The sequence below is a fragment of the Sinocyclocheilus grahami genome, unplaced genomic scaffold (genome assembly GCF_001515645.1).
Source record: "Sinocyclocheilus grahami isolate Dianchi unplaced genomic scaffold, SAMN03320097.WGS_v1.1 scaffold470.1, whole genome shotgun sequence".
Lineage (NCBI taxonomy): Eukaryota > Metazoa > Chordata > Actinopteri > Cypriniformes > Cyprinidae > Sinocyclocheilus > Sinocyclocheilus grahami.
The window spans coordinates 487,396-502,401 of record NW_015505649.1 but is presented as its reverse complement, the minus strand read 5'-3'; the positions used below and the strand labels follow the sequence as shown (position 1 = coordinate 502,401).

The following is a 15,006-nucleotide window of genomic DNA, read 5'->3' as shown; positions in this document are numbered from 1 at the left end:
TCTTAAGGAACCCGTGATGCCCAGAAATGTTGCCTAGCTAGACAAGCTTGCTAGGTTTTAAGACGCATCCACGATAAACACATCAATTCAGTAGAAGTTGTCAACAAACATAAACATCCCGACAGCAGTAACAGGCTACTAGGACGGTTTACATCTCAAGTATTTATTTGCAATTAACACCGCTTTTAATGCCTTCTTAAAATACATAAAATAGTGATGATAACGTTTGTAGATTTCACGAGGCCCTTTTTAAAGGTGCGATGAAAGCAGCTTTAAATAGAAAGCTCGATAAATACAGATTTTAAAGCCGAGTTAAACCAATAAAATAATCCCTTTTCTCTCTGTAACCATCTGCAATCCCAACCAAAGATGAAGCCCGAAATCATTTGAGGCATAAATTATGTTTTTCTGTCTCGGTTCAGCTAACCGAGCCGTTGGTTTCATTGTTATTGGCCGTTAGGTGAAAGCAGGGCCTGCTCTCAAAACACGCTTTAATTCGCTATTTATATATTAAATGTCGCTACAGAGGAAGAGGGAAAGTCGTCTAACCTCCTTTTGCTTCGGGTCCTGCGGATAAACGTCCGGAGGACCGAGTCTGGGCCGTTTGAGAGGCCTGTGTTCGTAGCTCAGAATGCCGAAGGCAGCCATCATCCCCGCGGCATGTCAGCCGGTGTGTGGCCGAGCCTGAGCGCTGCTTCTGCGGCTAGAGCTCCGCTGCTTCCCCGCTGCTTCCGCTCCGGCGAGAATGATGGGTAAACACGAGACAACATAAGAGTCCCTCCAGCACAACAAACGGAGCTTCTTCGATGGATTTGACTTTCTCGCAGCGTCGTTGTGGTTAATTTGTTTTGTGCTGTGTTTTTCATTAATGATCATATTTGGGAAATTAAAAATGCTTTTCATGTTTACTATTTAGGATGATAAAAGTCCTAAGTGAGTGCCATGGAATCATCAATAATATTTCATAGTACATAATGTTTATATAATGTATGCCATATTTAAAAAAAAAATGTATTTACATAATATGTGTGTGTGTGTGTACTGTGTATATTTATGATGTATATATAAATATACAAACATACATGTATCTATTTAAAAAATATTTACACACACACACACACACACACACACACACACACACACACACACACATATATATATATGTATATATACATGCATGTGTGTGTATTTATATAGGCTACATAATAAATATACACAGTACACACACATATATTATGCAAACAAAAACGTTTATTTTGGATGTGATTAGTCCCGATACTAAAAATAACGCATAATTAGAAATGACATGAAAATTGACTCTGACAAAAGATATTAAAGCACACACACACACACACACTAACAGACTTGGGTTTCCATGTTTTATGGTGACTTTCCATAAACATGATGACTTTTATACTGTGCAAACTGTATTCTATCCCCTTTTTACATTTGTAAAAAAACAACACACAGCTTAATATGATTTATAAACTGTTTCCCCAAAAAGTGTCTCCACAAGGTCAAAAAATAAAATAAAATAAATAAAAAATTACCATGGCTTACCTAAACACACATACACACACACCAGTTAAATGTATAAATATAATCTTTATTCAATTAAAGTATTTTTTGTAACAATCATAAAACAAGTGTTCATAAAACAACCACAAAACTATAATCTCTGAATCATAAAGAACAAGGCAACTCTTAATGATAAGCATACTGTATCTAAGCTTATGAACCAGTTTCTCTTTATCTTGATATTTCCAAGACAAACATCTAAACAGATACTGCACGGTATGCCATATATATTTATACAAAAATATATATAGACCCCCAAAGGCCTTGCATGTTTCAGGTACATAAATGTTCACTGTGCAATTTTCAGCCTGGAAAATAAAACCAACCAAGTCATCCATTCCTGAAGAGATCACAAAGTGTAGTCTTGAGATGAAGTAGTACAGTCACTCCTCAAGAATGAATGAGATATTTAGCATTACAATCTTCCCAGCCTCCATGTGTGCATGAAACTACCTTGATTTCAAACATAAATTAAAGTCTCTTTGGATTCTCCGGAGGATATAATCAACCCAGCATAATGACAATCAATGAAAGTTGTAAGCAAAAAAATTTTTTTTTTTAAATCAGAACAGCATATTACGCAGAAATCGTACAAATAAGAACGTTGAATTATTGCAAGAATTCACATTGCACATTTTCGTCACTAAAACACTATTCGCACAATGCTTTTGACAGATATCTGCCAAATATATGACAGCAGAGGCACACAACTTACACAGTATGAGTAACAACAAAAGCACAAGCAGATATAAAAATAAACATTTTGTGCTGATTTCTGGAATGTTTGATATGTGTGACTGATCTGAACGTCATCTTTGGTTGGATTCATATATGCCTGAAAACCTCAGATACAAATAAGGCAAATCAATAGGATACCTTATGGTCGATACATATCTTGCATACTTTTACACAGCAAATAAATGCTTAAAGACAGGAAAACAAATACATTATCAGTGTGCAAAATCTACTTCCTCCAAACCCAAGTAGAAGGAAGTCTCGTATGAGAAACACACTCAGTCAACACTTGTTCAGACTGACTCCAGGAGTCCTGATGCTTCTGCGGAAGGCAGGATTCTTCAGCCACGTAACACAAATAAAGTGCCATCAACATGAACGTTTCCGTCGGACATCATACACTATATAAACTCAGAATCTCTCTGTGTGCTAATAACAACATGAGCATCGTCTTAAAGTACACCAAACAAACGGACAATCTCAGTTTGAGCAGCTTCAAGGATTTCAGTCTTCTCAGCTGGCTGGAGGAGCTCTGCTCTCTCCGGATGTGTCTCTGTGTCTCTCTGGATGTCTTCAGTGGCTGCTGACTTCTTAGGGGTGACTAAGCGTTTCTTCAGCTGCCAACATCATGGCACGAAAACGTGAGTCTTCATCAGCCAGCAGGTTTGAAGGGGTGTCAAACTCCAAAATCTATTTCAAAGATGAGAAGATGTCACATCAGCATGACTTTGACTTGCTACTGTACATGCAGTCCATACTGTGTATTACAGGCAGTGTTTTGACACAAAATATCAAACCAAGTGCAATCTCTAAACAAATGACACACTGCTCTGAGTCAGTTATTCTACACATAGAAAGAATACATCCGATAAATGCATTAACGGTTTGAAAACACACCACTGTTAAACATGTAATTTCAATTTCATGTGTAAATGTTAATTTGACAGCTCTGTCTATGTGTATTTGTGTTGATGTCTGGTTTTTATCCAGTACTGCATTTTATTAAATTCTGAAAACTTCTATAAAGAGGTAGGTCTGTTAAATATACACCGCATTTATAGAATAAAATGTCTAATACGATTATATTTTCACATTCACATGTAATCTGACATGTACATTAACGGTTTGAAAACACACCACTGTTAAACATGTAATTTCAATTTCATGTGTAAATGTTAATTTGACAGCTCTGTCTATGTATATACACTGCATTTATAGAATAAAATGTCTAATACGATTATATTTTCACATTCACATGTAATCTGACATGTAAGATTCATTATGCTCTGTGAGATTTCTAAAGACTGCACCTTTTGTGTTTGATTATCACATTAATTATGAACCTGAACAATGACAATTCTCCAAATATCTTGATTTTGAGTGTTATATCTATGGTTTTATCAGTAAAAAAAAAAAAACATTGTAAAAACTTGTGTTTTGTGGATGCTTGAGCTGTTTCTTGTAAATGCCACTTGGTTTAATGTTTTGTTGTCTATGCACTGACACTTAAACATAAGGGTGAGTGATGTCACGACTATAGACTCTATAGTGACCAAAAGATCACGGTTATCAATATTATCACGGTATTATTTAAATGTGCTGGATGCACCTGAACAATGACAATTCTCCAAATATCTTGATTTTGAGTGTTATATCTATGGTTTTATCAGTAAAAAAAAAAAAACATTGTAAAAACTTGTGTTTTGTGGATGCTTGAGCTGTTTCTTGTAAATGCCACTTGGTTGAATGTTTTGTTGTCTATGCACTGACACTTAAACATAAGGGTGAGTGATACTGGCAAAAAAAGATTTCAATAATTTTGGGGATTTTGTCGATATCGATAACTAGATGAGCGTGTTTTTGTGCTGGTACTTAAGGCTCCCAACGACAGTTAGAGATTAAGGTTTATAAAGTTGTAAATATGGATATTTTTCTAACACAAACGCATCAGAAGGCCTTTATTAACCCCCCGGAGCCGTGTGGACTTCTTTTATAATGGATGGGTGCAATTTTTTGGACTTCAAATTTTGGGCTATCATCCACTCCCATTATAAAGCATGGATTAGCCTGGACCTTAATTAATTTAACTCCGATTGTATCCGTCTAAAAAAAGAAAGTCATATACACCTCGGATGGCTTGAGGGTGAGTAAATCATGGGGTAATTTTCTTTTTGGGTGAACTATCCCTTTAAATCGATTTCTAGGGACATTTTTTACCTTCGTAAGGTTACTAGTATTAGATGTAAGCTTAATCTTTTATGTCCAATTCTTATGGTTAATCAGTGCATTTATTTAGAATAATAAGACACTATAGGAGTGTTTTCAGTCCATTGACGAAAACAAAACAAAACAAAACAGTCTTTGGGGTCACTGTATCATAATCATTAAAACAACAGCAGATGAAGGAGGAGACGCACCTGCCCCTGGTCCAGGACCATGATCCTGTCACAGTTCAGCACAGTGTTGAGGCGATGCGCGATCACGAGAGTGCTGCAGCCACTGAACGAGGTGCGAATGGTGTCCTGTATGAGGCGGTCTGTCTCTGTGTCAATCGCAGCTGTTGCCTCGTCTAACAGCAGGATCTGAAACACACGTCACAAGATTACATGCAGCACAAATCTGTGATCATGAACGTTATGGCCAGTCATTTCTCCTGCACTGTAATGTTTTTTAGAGCACGCTCTTTTTTGTGTGTGTTTTGACATATGTGACAATTTTAATCATTTTTGTGACATTTGTGACAATTTTATAAGGGTCAATTTTTCAAATTTGAGATTTATGCATCATCTGAAAGCTGAATAAATAAGCTTTGATGTATGGTTTTTTAGGATAGAACAATATTTGGCTGAGATACAACTATTTGAAAATCTGGAATCTGAAAATATTGAGAAAATCATCTTTAAAGTTGTCCAAATGAAGTTCTTAGCAATGCATATTGCTAATCAAAAATTAAGTTTTGATATATTTACAGTAGGAAATTTACAAAATATCTTCATGGAACATGACCTTTACTTAATATCCTAATGATTTTTGGCATAAAAGACAAATCGATAATTTTGACTCATACAATGTATTTTTGGCTATTGCTACAAATATCCCCCAGCGATTTAACACTGCTTTTGTGCTCCAGGGTCACACATGTCTAACTGAAACGGTGGCAGGACAAATCGAATGGCTTGTCTTGTAATTTAAAATAAAATAGCCAATAGTCTATGGTGATTTGAAGTAATGAAGCAAATACACAAATTATTCAGTAAAGATATATGATTATTATTTAAGTTGTATAAACTGGTGGTTCTCAACCAGGGGACCTCAGCAAACGTTTACGCTGGCCTTGTATGTGAATGCTAAGAACCGCTGGTTTAACTTTTCCCTGAAGAGGAATCATGTATCTATGTGAAAGATAATCAGGTGTCACTGATGTAACTCCTGTGCTTTATGTAAACTGTTACATCATGTCCCGATCTCATATCATTGCACATACTGTGCAAATGTTTACATTGTCCGCAACAGAGAAGACTTTGGAAAGAACTCTATACTTGTGATCTTTCAATAGTCTGCCATGTGGTGGCAATGTTTCACCATTTTACAACCGCTGAGATTCACCAGTGCTTCACAACAGCATGATGAATGCAACTAACACACTGCAACTAACCATATAATCAAATATAGGCAAAGTAGCTAAATAAACCAGTTCATCCGTTTTAAAGGGGGAGAAGAAAGCTTTAGTTGTTGATGATATTTTGGCCCAAATTCTCTTACTTGATAGAAGCTAGTCAAATTAGGCAGATGCCAACAATACAGTTCCTGGAAGCATTCATTTATTTCAAGATTCACTTTTGCAAGAACAATGTGTTGTTTCTTATTTCAGTCCGGCTGAGAAGCAGCGCTGGGTTCAACAGTTACCTTGCTGTGTCTGAGAAGAGCTCTGGCCACACACAGCAGCTGTCTCTCTCCCACTGAGAAGTTCTCTCCGTTCTCCGTCACGTCTGAATGCAGTGAATTAGGCAGCTGGCTTACCTGAAACCAAATCAACACGTGACAAGCTCTCAGGCACAGCTACTCCAAAGCCAATACAAAGTCAGGCTAGAGGTGAATATCCCGTCATATCACGACTATAGACTCTATAGTGACCAAAAGATCACGGTTATCAATATTATCACGGTATTATTTAAATGTGCTGGATGCAGTGTAGGGGAAAGTTACTTTTAAAAGTAATGCATTACAATATTGCTAATTTTGTTTAATGTGGAGTGGAAGAGAAGCGGTGGTGCAAACTGATCGTCTCCTCCGCTTTAATAGCAGTTTCAGCACGAAATAAACATGAATGAACATCCGAAGGTGTTAAAAGAAAGAGTACAACTTACCGAAATGCGTCTCCTGTCTCATGTAATCAATGTTTCAAAAGATGTCAGTATAACAGCTTGTGTTATACGATCACATTTACATCTATTGCTAAAACTAATCATCAAAGACATTGGTTAATAGAATGGGATTAAATACATAAAGGATATTTGTGCTGTTTAACATTTAATTATTGCAGGTTTGCGTCATATTCTGAGTTGCATTCTTTTTATTCATTTTGAGGAATACTGAATCTGTGTGTGTTTTTTTTTTGTGAGTGAGATTAATTTATGCATATTCATATTTATTTTAGAACTACAGTAACATCTTCTGATTTCTCTCAACATGGGGACAGGAGAGCTGTCAGTCAATAAATTGAAAAAAAAAGTAACTTGCATTACTTATTTGAAAAAGTAACTCAGATATTCTCTTGTAAATTAAAAAAGTAATGCATTACTTTACTAGTTACTTGAAAAAAGTAATCTGATTACATAACTCACGTTACTTGTAATGCATTACCCCCAACACTGGCTGGAAGTGTTCAAATAGTACTCATACACAACAACTAAAATGAGCAGCACTATGCACTTTTTGTTTTTGTTTGTTAAAAATGTTGGCTGGGGTTTAAACAAACAAAAAATACTGGTTGGGTGACTTACAACATAACATGTTATCTACTAACATGTTCTACAGACTCTTATTAACTTTTCTTAATGCTGAGCAGTATTTACCACAAGTTTTTTTTTTCCAAATAGCGATAATCAAATTAGGTTTTAATGATAATTAAAATATTAAAACGGTAATACTAACCATTGGGACTTTTAATCGTGGTTTATCGTCAAACCAGCGATCGTTTCATTCCTACAGTAAGTCAATCTAAAACCTTCTGCTTTTACTCACCATGTCCTTAACGTGCGTTTTCTCCAGTGCTTCCCAGATCTGTGCATCTGTATACTGATCCCAGGGATCCAGATTTGATCTGTTGGTTATATAAGCAACTTAGTCAGCATAAACTGACCCTAGTCTTACTGCACACGCTTCATCAAGAGGATGTTTGTCTTTGTAATCTTTCATCAAAATGTAATTACTTGCTCTACTTCTGAAATGCCATTCAAAAGTTTGGGATCAGGAAGATGTTTAATGTTTTTGTAAGAAGTCTCTTCTGCTCATCAAGGCTGCATTTATTTGATCAGAAATATAGTAAAAACAGTAATATTGTGAAATATTATTACAATTTAAAACAAGTGTTTTCCATTTGAATATATTGTTAAAATGTAATGTATTTCTGTGATGCGCAGCTGTATTTTCAGCATCATTACTCCAGTCTTCAGTGTCACATGATCTTCAGAAATCATTCTAATATGCTGATTTATTATCAGTGTTGGTTCTGCTGCTTATTATTTCTTTGGCAACTTTGATACTTTTTTTTAGGATTCTTTGATGAATAAAGTTCAAAAGAACAGAATTTATTAAAAATAGAAATCTTTTGTAACAATATAACTCTTTACTGTCTCTTCTTATCAATTTAACACATCCTTGCTGAATAAAAGTATACATTTAAAAAAAATAAAATAAAGAAAGAAAAAATGTACTGACCTAAAACTTTTGAACAGTCGTGTAAATTGTTACAAAGAATTTCTTTTTTTGAATAAATGCTTTTTTTTTTTATCAAAGAATCCTGAAAAAATATCACAGGTTCCAAAAAAATATTAAGCAGCACAAGTGTTTCCAACACTGATAATAAATCAGTATATTAGAATGATTTCTGAAGGATCATGTGACACTGAAGACTGGCGTAATGATGCTGAAAATACAGCTTTGATCACGGAAATAAATTACATTTTAAAATATATTTAAAAAAATAATAATAATATGTAATAATATTTCACAATATTACTGAAGTTTTTTTTTATTAAATAAATGTAGCTTAGATAAGCATCTGAGAGCCTTCTTTAAAAAAAAAACATTAAAAATTATTTTAAATTGTAATATTTCACAATATTACTGAAGTTTTTTTTTATTAAATAAATGTAGCTTAGATAAGCATCTGAGAGCCTTCTTTAAAAAAAAAACATTAAAAATTATTTTAAATTGTAATATTTCACAATATTACTGAAGTTTTTTTTTATTAAATAAATGTAGCTTAGATAAGCATCTGAGAGCCTTCTTTAAAAAAAAAACATTAAAAATTATTTTAAATTGTAATATTTCACAATATTACTGAAGTTTTTTTTTATTAAATAAATGTAGCTTAGATAAGCATCTGAGAGCCTTCTTTAAAAAAAAAACATTAAAAATTATTTTAAATTGTAATATTTCACAATATTACTGAAGTTTTTTTTTATTAAATAAATGTAGCTTAGATAAGCATCTGAGAGCCTTCTTTAAAAAAAAAACATTAAAAATTATTTTAAATTGTAATATTTCACAATATTACTGAAGTTTTTTTTTATTAAATAAATGTAGCTTAGATAAGCATCTGAGAGCCTTCTTTAAAAAAAAAACATTAAAAATTATTTTAAATTGTAATATTTCACAATATTACTGAAGTTTTTTTTTATTAAATAAATGTAGCTTAGATAAGCATCTGAGAGCCTTCTTTAAAAAAAAAACATTAAAAATTATTTTAAATTGTAATATTTCACAATATTACTGAAGTTTTTTTTTATTAAATAAATGTAGCTTAGATAAGCATCTGAGAGCCTTCTTTAAAAAAAAAATATATATATATTACTGATCCAAAACGTTTGAACGGCAGTTTATGTCCACTTTTTTACAATCCGATCTATTCCAGATGGATAAAATGTCTAGTCCTACACTCTAAAAAATGCTGGGTTGTTTTAACCCAACTGTTGGGCTAAATTTTTCAATTACATTTTTAACCCAAAAGTTGGGTTAGTCCATATTTGACCCAAAGTTGGGTTAAAACAACCCAGCATTTTTTAGAGTGTACATTTTGTCTTGTTGAATATCCTGTTTCACATTGAAGTACTGTATGTGACACTGTGTAAGTGAAATGGGTTGCATCATTTTGACTCCAGGAATGATAACACACGGCTAGTCTTGGTAAAGTGACGTGGACCGTACCTGACAGTACCAATGAAAAGAACCGGCTCTTGGGGGATGACTGACAGCTTGCTCCTCAAGTCCTCCAGACCAATGTGAGCGATGTTGACACCATCAATGATGATTGATCCTCGGCTGAGCTCTGCTAGTCTGAAGAGTGCGACGCCCAGTGAAGATTTACCTGAAGAAACAACCCACCTGTGTCACAATCTATTTCCTCCACCAATAACACGACCGCAGCAGTACAGACGAACACAAACGACATCTGATAGGATAAAATAGCCAAGTAGACAGGTGTACCTGAACCCGTTCTGCCAACTATCCCTACGGTCTCTTCTGGAAGTACACTAAAGGAGAGATTCTTCAGAACCAGAGGAAGGTCATCCCGATATCGCATTTCCACATTCTGGAAGGTGATTCGTCCTTCTTCTGGCCAGCTGGAAGCAGGAGCGGAGGAGCCGCAGATCTGTCGGGTACCTTCGCTTTCCAGGTTCTGAGTGAATAATGATTATCCGCATTATTTTTAATGTAAGAGCAGCTGCTGCCATTATAGTAACTTGAACGTGCGAGGCTTCCGGTGTCATTCAGCTGTACAAAATAGTCTGTTATGCTGCTGTTATGCTTATTGCAAACTGGTATATGTTATGAAATTATTTTAATGCATAATTATAAACACACTGGTTTGTAGTAGGCATGTGAGAGACTAGTTGACTAGACGATACTGCTGCTGCTAGTAAGCACTGGAAAAACTAGTCTTTTTTTTTTGCGCCTTTTTGTTTTGATTTTTATTTGTTCAAAGGCTTTTTATGCTACTGGTTATGCAGGACAATAGTGCTATGACATTTTATACGAGTTTAGGGAAAATATTATGAATGAAACTTACTTAACGACAAAAACAGTTGCTACGTCAATATCCTTACGAATAGAATACCTGTAAATAATCTATAGTTGCCAGTAGGGCAGAGAACAAAATTCACGATTCGTTTCGATTTGGATTCACAAGCTTGCGATTTGATTCAAAATTTAATTCGATAGTGATTATTTGGAATATATATCAGGTGCAGTACATGGCAAATTTTCTCATGGAAAAACTAATAATAAATTAACTAATTTATACACAAACACTTAAATTACACTCAATGAAGTTTTTATAATAATAAAGTTATAATACTTACTTTACAATTACGTAATTGTTTTTCTACTCCAAATCAAAAAACATTTAAATGGTGGCTGTCACTTGACAAATTTATTCAAACATAAATATTGAAGAACAGTAAAAATTATAATGAATATGTCGTATGGTGCTTAATTTTTCTAGCTGAAGTTTGTTTTTTCTGATGTAAATGTGATCGTATAACACAAGCTGTTATACTGACATCTTTTGAAACATTGATTACATGAGACAGGAGACGCATTTCGGTAAGTTGTACTCTTTCTTTTAACACCTTCGGATGTTCATTCATGTTTATTTCGTGCTGAAACTGCTATTAAAGCGGAGGAGACGATCAGTTTGTGCTACCGCTTCTCTTCCACTCCACATTAAACAGCGCCAAAATGGTATTTGATTGAATATTGTAATAAAATGGACAGAATTCGAAATCGGAGACTTTGTTTGATATCAAAAGTAACAAAACACAAAGCTTATTGAGATTTATTGAATAGGAGGCGCGTTACAATGTTCCCGTTCATTAATTGAAAACAGGTTAGACTAATTGATTCTTGGGATTTAAGAATCAATATTGTTTCAGAAAAATAAGAATCGATTAATATCGAGAAATCTATATTTTTTACCCAGCCCTAGTTGCCAGTAGATGCCAAGTTTTCTTGCAATTTTGTTATATTTATAGGTACTTTTTATACACAAGAAGTGTGTTCAAACAGCAAAGGTAAAGAACAGCAGCCAGCAGGCTTATTCTGCACAGCTTCTCCAGAGTCCGATTTGGTGAACCGGTTCAATTATTTCATCAAAAAGAACCGGTTCGAAAGAATGATTCGATCATGAGCCAGACATCACTCCGGACCCATTGTCTGAGGCTCTGGATTTCAGGTAATAATGTTGTAAATAATGTTCGGTTTCTTGCACAGACTGATTGTTTCTCTTCATAAGACCTTAATATATCATCAGGAGCCATGGGGATTCATTTTGTGTTTCTTGATATGCTTTTTTTTATTTATTTTATGAATCACCAAGCACCACAGTTTCAGCTAAAAATCTTCTTTACTGTTCTGCTGAAGAAAAAAGTCACCTACATCTTGGATGGCCTGAGAGTAAATTAAACAGCACATTTTCATTTTTGGGAGAACTATCCCTTTAAGTTTAATATACAATTATCATAATGCAAGGCAAGCCTGTAGACTACAATTTGATTTGATTCATAAATTAAGTAAGCTATTTCAAACGGATCAAAGAGTTTTACTGCACTTCTTTACTCTTCTAGTTATTTACCTATAGCAGTTAATGAATTGGTAGTCTCACAGAAAAAGCTAACTTTTGCAATGCAAAATAAGTTGGATACTTTGTACTTCAGAACTCAGCGAGACCATTATTGGCTTCATTAATCAGTGTAAAATGCTCTCCGCCACAGTAAGACAGCTGTACTGTTCTGCTTTGATAAGAGCCTCCTGAAACAAGCTGTGTCATTCGCTATGATGTTCTGTCTGGCAATAAACGCATCCCATGAAGCCTGCTGAGCGGGATGTAGCAGGCTCAGTATGCAGCGCGCTGACCGCTGGGCTCAGCGGCCTGTGCAAAGTAAAGAGCTGATGTCTTTTGTGCGCTGTGTCAGTTGAATAACAAATGGTCTGTCCCTTTCTATTTGCCATTGACACAACCAGCACGCATGTGTCACAGAAGCTTCTACCTTTATGTAATGATTGATCCGCTCCACTGATGTAAAGCGGGCTTCGGTTTCAGAAAGCAGCCTCACGGTGAACTGAAACAGGCCGGTTAGCTGGATGTGGGAAGGGAAAGAAATGAGCAGTGAATAACAACTGAGCAATAGTGAGCAATGCTAATTAATCATGGCACAGTAACGGTCCTGCCTTACAAGCGTCCCCACTCATGTACAGTGTGTGAGAGCGGCGCACCTGTACGGCGTAGGAGATGGCCAGACCGGCGTAGGCAGGAGGAATGCGGCCGTGCATGAAGACGATGAGGAGGGCTATAGTGGTGATGAGAGAAATGCTGATGAGGTCCAGACGCACAGCCAGCCAGCGCATAGCACAGCTGAACAGATAGTGACACGCTTGGTTTGTGTCAAGCAGGGCTTGATTCCTGGTGGAATATAACCAATATTTAGCCAAAGTCCTTACTTTGCAAGTTTATTCATAACATACTTTGCATCTTGTATATCTATCTATCTATCTATCTATCTATATATATATATATTTTTTAATATATCAATTATATTTTATTATACTACGGGCCGTTGAATGCTTGAATCTGATTGGCTGATGAACATTCTGAGGTGTGCAATTATTTTCAGGGAAACGCACGGCGAACGTAGTTCCAGGCAGCTCTCTTGACCGCATTACAGTTCCATATCACTTCACATAGTTAACTGTAATAACGGGAATTAGCATACAGTACTCATACAGCACACAGGAATTACTGCAATCACACGTGCTCACACACGCACACTATGGTCATGCAGTTTGCACAAATAGGTGTTGTCAGCGCTGCCCTGATGATTTTATCAGTTAGCCTATATAGTGTAGCAACTTAAAGGCTACACATGACATTTCTCACTAGCGAGGTAATAACAGCGCTGTTTAGAGACGCTGCTGCAGAACACTGTTGAGGGATGCACAGAGGTAGCGTAATTCACACGAGCTCTTAATAACTTCATTAATAACTGCATTAGTATGCTATCAACGGCTCAAGCCTCCATTACCAGCTTTAAAATGACGTTTTGGAACTAGCAAAAGAGGCGTTGGATGAGATGCGGAAGAAATAATCCTACTCACAATAACGATTTATGTACAAAAGCCGGACGAATCCCTTTAAATATATCATCTGATCGATGTCTTGAGGTGTGGTAACCGTAGTATAATAATTGACGATGGGCCGTTAAATTATTAGAAAAATAATGCACACCCGAGGTCACCACCTCGGGTTGTCAGGCACGACGCGAAGTTTTCTTGAAAAGTGTGTATTTTAAAGTTTCTTTCCAATAAAAGCCACTAGGTTTGGCATTTTTCATGATTTTCTGATGCAATGCCATTTGTGAGTGTGGCTTGAGCATTGTCTGTGTGTCGTTTGAACTTTGTGCACACTTTCTGCGGCCACGGTGTATACAGACCTCAAGTAAAGTTTCACTTCAGTGTTTGTTTCAGAGAGAAAAGTTCTGCAAAGTCATGGAGGGCATTCTGCTGTGTGAATATTACCTGTGTATGAAGTCAGCACCCCTGCCGTAAGCATAGATAGTGGACAGGCCTTGCAGACTGCTGGTGATATGAGAGGTGAAAGGGGATTGGCTGATATTTTCCAGGCGCTTCAGCTCACAAATGAGAACCCTTTGGGTAAAAAGGACAATCGGAAAAGCATATTTATATACATTTTTCAGGCCCTGACAAAAAGTCAGCCAGTCATAGCATATGAGCGGCGATATACGGCTGAGTTTTGATCAAGGCTCTGGCTCATCTCATCTGCTTATCTGTGTGGCTCACAGAGCTGCCTGTGATGTGACAGGTTAGTGGCTTATGAGATGGAGGCCCACAGAGGGACAATAACGGTGAGACTGAGGGAATCTTTCTGGCTTCTGAACTGATTTATACGGGGCTTTATGGGGCCCGTCACACGTCAGCGCTAACTCAGGCAGGACAGCAGCGTCAGCCAGAGCCAGGCCATTATTGATGAGAAATAAGGCTGATTTCAGCTTGTAAGTGCATATATGAAAAATGCATTGCTTGTGAATAATGTTAATGAATCATACTTTTATTAAAAAGGGGCCAAGTGAAGGAGGACAAACCTGCCCTTGAAATGCTTCATCTAAGACAGATACTACGAAAATACATGTACAAGTGTGGTTCTGTTGCCTTTTTAGACATATTTAAAAATAATAATAATAAATAAAATTATAATAAAATTACATATTTTTCGATTATAATTGTTTATTTAAAATGATTTAGCATTTAATAAAATTAGTCTAGAAATTTTCACTCAGAATTTGCTAGTGAATTTTACAATTACAAATAAATGGCAAGAAAGAAATTTAATTAAACATGAAATTTAGAGGTAGAGAACTGAAATAAAAAAAATAACTACAATAGTTATTTTATTTA

General features: G+C 35.7%; 2 protein-coding genes across 2 annotated transcripts in view; both read right to left on the bottom strand.

Moving 5' to 3' along the window:
• LOC107553325 (mediator of RNA polymerase II transcription subunit 12-like) overlaps positions 1-749 on the bottom strand; it is a 46,410-nt gene extending 45,661 nt beyond the window's left edge. Inside the window, exon 1 of the mRNA XM_016235522.1 lies at positions 550-749. Coding sequence (XP_016091008.1) covers positions 550-651 — 102 coding nt within the window. The 5' untranslated portion in view covers positions 652-749. The remainder of the gene's footprint in view (positions 1-549) is intronic.
• An 860-nt stretch (positions 750-1,609) lies between these two features.
• The window catches only part of LOC107553324 (multidrug resistance-associated protein 5-like), a 41,414-nt gene continuing 28,017 nt past the window's right edge, over positions 1,610-15,006 (bottom strand). Inside the window, 6 exon segments of the mRNA XM_016235521.1 lie at positions 1,610-3,003; positions 4,731-4,895; positions 6,220-6,333; positions 7,558-7,636; positions 9,745-9,904; positions 10,024-10,216. Coding sequence (XP_016091007.1) covers positions 2,905-3,003; positions 4,731-4,895; positions 6,220-6,333; positions 7,558-7,636; positions 9,745-9,904; positions 10,024-10,216 — 810 coding nt within the window. The 3' untranslated portion in view covers positions 1,610-2,904.